The sequence below is a fragment of the Wolffia australiana genome, chromosome 15 (genome assembly GCF_029677425.1).
Source record: "Wolffia australiana isolate 7733 chromosome 15, ASM2967742v1".
Lineage (NCBI taxonomy): Eukaryota > Viridiplantae > Streptophyta > Magnoliopsida > Alismatales > Araceae > Wolffia > Wolffia australiana.
The window spans coordinates 2,077,614-2,085,000 of NC_135849.1; the positions used below are offsets into that span (position 1 = coordinate 2,077,614).

Here is a 7,387-nt window from a genome sequence, read left to right on the forward strand (position 1 = left end):
TAATACATTTTACGACAATTCTTAAATGATTATAATTCAATAAATACTCCAATGTATTTCTTTGTTAAAAGGAAATCATTCTGATTTTAATAATTTGACCCATTTATTCATAAAGTTTTAACTTTAAAGGGCATTAAATATAAAATAAAATATTTAACAGTATTCCATTAATATAAAATATTAATGTAACATTTAAGCAATAAATAAACAATTGATATGATTTTACATGATCTTCAAATAATTATGCTATAACATAAAATTGAGCAATAGATAATTCATGAAAGTGTGGTGTCAAGTTTTTGTCTACCTCTTTTCTAAGTTTATAAGATGTTCTCCACATCATTATCTTTATATTAATTAATTCGTTTCATTGAAATTCATTTTTTAAAAATAAATTTCAAATTAAGATTTAATAAAAATAATCATATCAATATAAGTTTAATAGTATACATACTATTAATAATATTAAGTTATTTTAATAAATAATTAAACCAATTAAAACATAAAGTAATCCGAATTTTTTAGTTGGACACAAAGATAACCTAGCTTTTATAAGATTTGTTGACACAACTATATACTTAAATGAGATGTTCTCAATATTATAATAGACACGTAATTATAACAAATATTATTATTGCATAAAACTAGCCTTACGGAAATGTAAACAAATGACTTTAGCATAAAAATAATTATTGCAAGAACCTAGCTATTTTAAAATTATTTGATCATGGAATCTTGAATCAACAGCTGAATACTTCTTGGATGATAATATTTGAAGTAAACAATATAAAATTAGAAATAAAAACTAAATTTTATTAAATATATTACTAATATAGAAATATTTTAAATATGTATGATAGTTTTTTCTCTTTGTACAGTATGAAAAAATGTGTGTATACCTATTTACTCTTTATCTTGGGCATTGATTCCTCGGGCACCAACATGTGAGGGTGCATGTGGATCCATGAGTTCAGATATGGGATCACCAAGTAACTTATCCTATTATCATTTTTTAAAGAAACATATACTAATTAAGTATAAACATCAGATATGGATACTTGTGCATATACTGATTGATGAAATCGGGTTAATCTTGTCAAATAAACAACATATCATCCATCAATCGCCTCTAATTCTAAATCATGGATACTTTAAGAAATCTTTCCAAGTTACTTCTATAAACCTTTTATTGATAATAAAATCATTTTTTCATTCAAAAGAATAAAATAAAATACATTTGCATATTTTTTATTATCCAAATAAGGTCTTGATAGGGTTGTGGATAAATGGAAAAAATTAATAAATTTAATAATTCTAATATCTGGGAGATTACATACCAAACTTCGCATAAAGCAACCTAATAAGAACTAATGAAGCATGAATGATTGTTATCTCACTACCAGAATTTAGTGGATCATGATCATGGAACAGATGGTTCTAACTGTTAAATTTTTGTAGATTAATTTCATACAATTGTTATTACCCCTCGAATATTAGAGTTTTATCTCTCTCAAAATATTATTTTTCTCCTTTGCTACTAATCCATCTAGAAGAATAATTTGTCTTTGGGATACATTATTGTATATGTTTTCTGCACCATTATATTCTGGAAAGGTTTTCTACTGCTTTACATTGACCAAAGATTGACATTATGCAATCTTTAAGAGTTCATAAGGAGGTTTGTGAATTGTGATTTTTCATGACTGGCCATCATGAAACGATTTAATTTAGTGATAACTGCTGTGGATAAGAATAATATTATATGATCCATAAAGTATAAAAACTGATATGTCCGGCAGAATTCATTTGTCAGAAAACAGAAGTTTGGATAAAAAATAATCTTAGCCAGATAAGCGATTTTACGCGAAGATGTCAAGTTTAACCCACTATCTTAAAGAAACCCAAAAGGCATGCTCATTGTATGTTCTAAAATATCTGGTAAAACCATAATATAATCTGTATATCGACTTAATAAGTCATTTACTTTTTGTATGATACTTTTTCATTCAAGTCACCTGGTAATTTTGGTGACAAAAGATTGTTCCTTGTTCAATGACCACACATTGAGAATTCAATACTTTAAGTGATCAAACCATGACAGAGTTTGAGTTAAATTCAATAAAAAATCTCTACTTCTAGAAAGACTCGTAACTTCCAAAATTTGTGGGCCATATAATTTAGTCACTATAGACAAGTTTGATTTACCCTGGAAACATTTATGTGGTCAGGACTTAAGTGTCGTACCAAAATTATGAATGAAGAGCCTAACACTATTTCATCAACTTTCAGCTTTTGTAGTATAGCAACAACTTCAATCTGTTATGGACTGTACAACGTGGCCCCAGAAAGCTTGATCAAAGTTAGATGGAATTTAATGCCTGCACGTTTGATAATTAATTTAATGTCAAAAAATTCATCAGGATATGCTTCGTGACAATTTTTCAGGGTTTTCTATACTAGCAAAAAAATTTATCCATGGACATTTATAAATTTAAACCAGGTTGTATCTATGACCCTTGATTGAACATTTTTATTGTCTTCCTTCTCTCTCCCTCATAATCTCACTCCCTCTCTCTCTCTCTTTCTTTCTCTCTCTCTCTCTCTCTATCTCCCTTTCTCACTCCCTCTCTCTCTCTCCCTTTCTCCCTTCCTCTCTTTCTCCCTCTTAATCTCACTCCCCCTCTCTCTATCTCTCTCTCTCTATCTCCCTTTCTCCTTCCCCCTCACTGTCTCTCTTTCTTCATTTTCCCTCCCCTCTCTTTCTCTATCTTCCTTTCTCCCCCCTCTCTCTATCTCTCTCTCCTTCTCTCAGGGATCGGGGATTCAGACAGATCGTACGATCGGATTGGGCATTTGAATGATTGAATCCGAACACCAATCTGTCCAGTTCAGATCCGATCCAAACACAATCTGCACGTCTGTTCCGATCGGATTGTTCAAACAAGATGGCTGTTCAGATCGAGTCAAATGTTCGAATCCAGCAGCACTCGCACCGCCTAGTGCTGGCCAGCGGCTGCCAGCTCTGGCCAGCTCCGGCCAGCAGCCGCCAGTGGTGCCCAGCGGCGACCGCCAGAGAGAAAGTCTCTGGTGGTCGCTGGCGCCCGCTGGCCATTTGTTCAAACAAATGGCCGATCGAACACGAAAGAACCAATTTGTTTGTTAGAAACTTTCAATCGAACACGAAGAAAGGGTATGTTCGATCGAAAGATTAGAACAATCAGTTTGAATCAGCATTTGTTTATTCCAATCTTTAGAACAATCAGATCCGATCTGATGCCTACTTTCCTCTCTCTTCCTTTCTCCCTCCCTCTCTCTCTTTCTGTCTCCCTCCCTCCCTCTCACTCACTCTTTTTTTCTCTCTCCTTCCCTCCTCCCACTCACCCTTTTTTTTCTCTCTCCCTCCCTCCTACTCACTCTTTTTCTATCTCTCCCTTTTGTCCCTCCCTCTCACACACACACTCTCTTTACAACTCTTTCACCCTCTCTTTCTGTGTCCCTCCCTCTCACACCCTCTCTCTTTCCTTATAACTCTTTCACTCTCTGTCTCCCTCCCCATCACAATCTCTCTCTGTCCCTACCTCTCACAATCTCTCTCTTACCTTCTCACTCTTTCACTCTCTCTCCCTCTCTCCCTCCCTCTCCCCCACTCCCTCTCTCTCTCTCACTCTCACTCTCTTTCCCTCTGTCCCTCTGTCTCACACTCTCTCTTTCCTTCTCGCTCTTTCACTCTCTCTCCATCTCCCCTCTCTCTCATTCATTCGCACACACCTCTCTCCTGCGTCCTACTCTCCTGTTTGACTAGTAGGAAATAATACGCTGCATTTAATCCGCATTGAATGCTCGGACTTACCTTAAAATTAATATCGATATAACTTTGTCTGCACTTCCGCAGAACATGTGACTATGGAAACATGTCAGGACTCAGGGACCATGTAAAAATACAATAGAATTCACAGGTCCTCTTACTATGGAAACATCTCTAAGAATTTCATTATTTTACTATTTCATCATGAGTTTTTACAGATATAGCAACCAACTAAATGCCGTCTCTCTCCAAACCCATGAATCAATCATGAGACCTAAAAGCCAATTCATAGCCCCTAGCACTATAGAAGCAGCTGAAGGAGTTTCATTAACTCACTATTTAATATGCTTCTATAAATTTCGTTTCTAGTTCCCACCAACTTCTGGAAAGCATTTGAATGCAGTTTAAGCTCTTTTTTCAGGAAAAAATGGGTATTAAAAATTTGGCTCTGGATTAGTCAGATTCTAGGGTTTTAAATCCCTGTTGCTTCTCTTCAAACCTCTGAAACAACTGGAAAAACTGAAAGTCCAGAGCAGTTTCATTAACCCACTATTTGGTATGCTTCTATAAATGTCATTTCTAATACCCACAACTTCTGGAAAGCATTTAAATGCAGTTTAAATGTGTTTTAAGAATTTGGCTCTGGATTAGTCATAGTCTTTGGTTTGAAGTCCCTGCTGTATCTCTTAAACCTCTGAAACAACTCCGGAAAAATAAAAGTCTAGAGAAGTTTCATTAACCCACTATTTAGTATGCTTCTACAATTTCATTCCTAATTCCCACCAAACCTCTGGGAAGCATTTAAATGCAGTTTAAGAAGCTCTTTTTCAGGAAAAAAATGGATTTTAGAAACTTGGCTCTGGATTAGTCATATTCTATGGTTTAAAGTCTCTGTTGTTTCTCTTCAAACCTCTGAAACAACTCTGGAAAACTAAAAGTCCAGAGTTTGGTGGCATTCATTCGTCCAATTCAATGTAGGGGGAGAGCAGCTGTCTTTAAGAGGACTTAATAAGGAAAAGGAAGAGAGAGAGACAAGTCTCGAGAAACTCACAACCTCGAGGGAATATGATAAATAGTATGTCGGGAAAGAGCACCGTAGATTTGGACTTTCGGAGAGAGGGAAATGGATCGGATTATTTAAGAGAGAGAGGAGACTAGAGAGAGAAAGAAAGGGAGAGAGAGAGGGGAAGAGATACATAGATGGAGAGAGAGAGAGAGAGAGAGAGAGAGAGAGAGAGAGAGAGAGAGAGAGAGAGAGAGAGAGAGAGAGAGAGAGAGAGAGAGAGAGAGAGAGAGAGAGAAAGGACGAGAGAGAAAGTGGGAAAAAGAGAGTGCGAGAGTTTGTGCGAGTGATTTAGATTTAGAGAGGAAGTTTGTGCGCACGTTTTAGAGAGAGAAAGAGTTTGTGCGAGTGATTTAGAGAAAGAGAAAGAGTTTGTGCGAGTGATTTAGAGAAAGAGAAAGAGTTTGTGCGAGTGATTTAGAGAAAGAGAAAGAGTTTGTGCGAGTGATTTAGAGAGAGAGTAAGAGTTTGTGCGAGTAACTTAGAGAGAGAGAAAGAGTTTGTGCGAGTGACTTACAGAGAGAGAGTTTGTGCGAGTAATTTAAAATTTAAATAGAGAGAGAGAGAGAGAGAGTTTGTGCGAGTAATTTAGATAGAGAGAGAGAGAGTTTGTGCGAGTAATTTAGATAGAGAGAGAGAGTCTGTGCGAGTAATTTAGATAGAGAGAGAGAGAGTTTGTGCGCGTGTTTTAGAGAGAGAGAGTTTGTGCGAGTGTTTTAGAGAGAGAGAGAGTTTGTGCGAGTTTTTTAGAGAGAAGGAGAGAGCTCATCAGGCCGGCTCGTTGACCAATTCTCAAGGGCGTAAGATCTGAGAGACGCAGCCAGCGAAAGAGAATTGTCCCTTGGGAGAGAGGAAATAGACCGGACTGCTTACTTCAAACGTGTATGTAGAAATAGAAAGAGAGCATGTATATATTTGACATAGTTCATAGGTTGGCCATACAGTCTCAGTGAGAGAGAGAGAGAGAGAAAGAGCGTGTTCTTTGTGTCTCCTTCCTCTCTTCTCATTGTACCGCGCCAGACAGTCTCAGAGAGAGAAAGAGAGAGAGAGCGGAGAGGAAGAGAACTCATGAGAAGAACTAGATAGTGATAGAGAGAGAGACTCTGAGACACAGAGATTGAGAGAGAGAGAGAGATTGTGAGAGGGGTTATCAGGTCGTCTCCTGCCTCTGTTCTCATGAAAAGAGCTAGATAGTTAGAGAGAGAGAGAGGAAGAGGGAGTTAGAGAGAGACTGAGAGAGAGCTTACCAGGTCGTCTCCTTCCTCTGTTCTCATGAAAAGACCTAGATTCTGAGAGAGAGAGAGAGGAAGAAAGAGATAGAGATTGAGAGAGAGAGGAAGAGAGAGAGAGAGAGTGATAGAGAGGGAGAGAGAGAGAAATTGAGAGAGTGAGGGGGAGCTTACCAGGTCGTCTCTTTTCTCTGTTCTCATGGGTATTGCTAGATACTGATAGTGAGATCGAGATCGAGATAGAGATAGAGAGAGAGAGATCGAGAGAGAGATAGATAGAGAGTGAAAGAGGGGAGGGGGAGAGAGAGAGAGAGAGAGAGAGAGAGAGAGAGAGAGAGAGAGAGAGAGAGAGAGAGAGAGAGAGAGAGAGATGGGAAGAGCCTCATACAAGGAGCCCCTCTCCCCCTCGGGCAGGCACTTCCTCGACGGCCAATGGGACCTCGAAATCCTCTGCTTCCTCTCCTTTCAGAAGCCGGTCGACGTCGCCGCCTTGAAGCTCGCCGTCTCGTCATCCGTCGTCATCTGCCCCCGCCTCCGCTCCGTCCTGGTAACCAAAAAAAAAAACAAAGAAAAAAAACACCCTCCTCCGTCCTTTTCCCGTCATCCGTCGTCCTTCGCCGCGCAGGTCGCCAAGCGGAGGGGGAGGCTGGCGTGGGAGGAGCTGCCGGAGATCGACGTGGACGCCCACGTCGTCGCCGATGACGAGGAGGAGGACGAGAAGGACGACGGGAAGGAGGACGAGGTGTACGTGAACGAGTACGTGGTGGCGCTGGCGTCGTCCGGACCGATGACGAGGGACGCGCCGCTGTGGCGAGTGCACGTCCTGCCGCGGCGGCGGCGGTCGGTGGTGCTGCGCTTCCACCACGCCCTCGGCGACTGCGTCTCTCTCCTCGCCCTTCTCCTCGCCGGTAAGACGGATGACGATTTTGATTACGTCCCCCACCGGACGGGACGGGACGGGATGGGACCTCTTTCTTGGGTGGCTCCGTCTTCAGCGTCTGCCGTTTTGTTCTGTTTTCCGTTCGTCCCGGCCTGGACGGGACGGATGACGGTTATGAGCTTAGTGGGTTTAGTTCCGAGGGTGCAGGGAGGGAAACTTGAGAGGCGTGGAGTTGTGGTGGGGACGGATGACGGAATTGGGCGGATGGAGTGGGAGCAAAGAAAAGCTGATTTTAATTTAATTTAAGTTTATTTATTACTCTTTATTTTTAATTTAATTTATTTGTTACTCTTACTTTTTAGTTTGTTTATTTAATTATTCTTTATTTTTAATTTTTTTCGCTGCTTAAA

The 7,387-nt window shown here is 39.6% G+C and overlaps 1 protein-coding gene across 1 annotated transcript in view; it reads left to right on the plus strand.

Moving 5' to 3' along the window:
- The first annotated feature begins 5,716 nt into the window (after nt 1-5,716).
- LOC144712713 (wax ester synthase/diacylglycerol acyltransferase 2-like) overlaps nt 5,717-7,387 on the plus strand; it is a 6,277-nt gene continuing 4,606 nt past the window's right edge. Inside the window, exons 1-2 of the mRNA XM_078586992.1 lie at nt 5,717-6,644; nt 6,723-7,005. Of these exons, the coding sequence (XP_078443118.1) occupies nt 6,468-6,644; nt 6,723-7,005 (460 nt within the window). The 5' untranslated portion in view covers nt 5,717-6,467. The remainder of the gene's footprint in view (nt 6,645-6,722; nt 7,006-7,387) is intronic.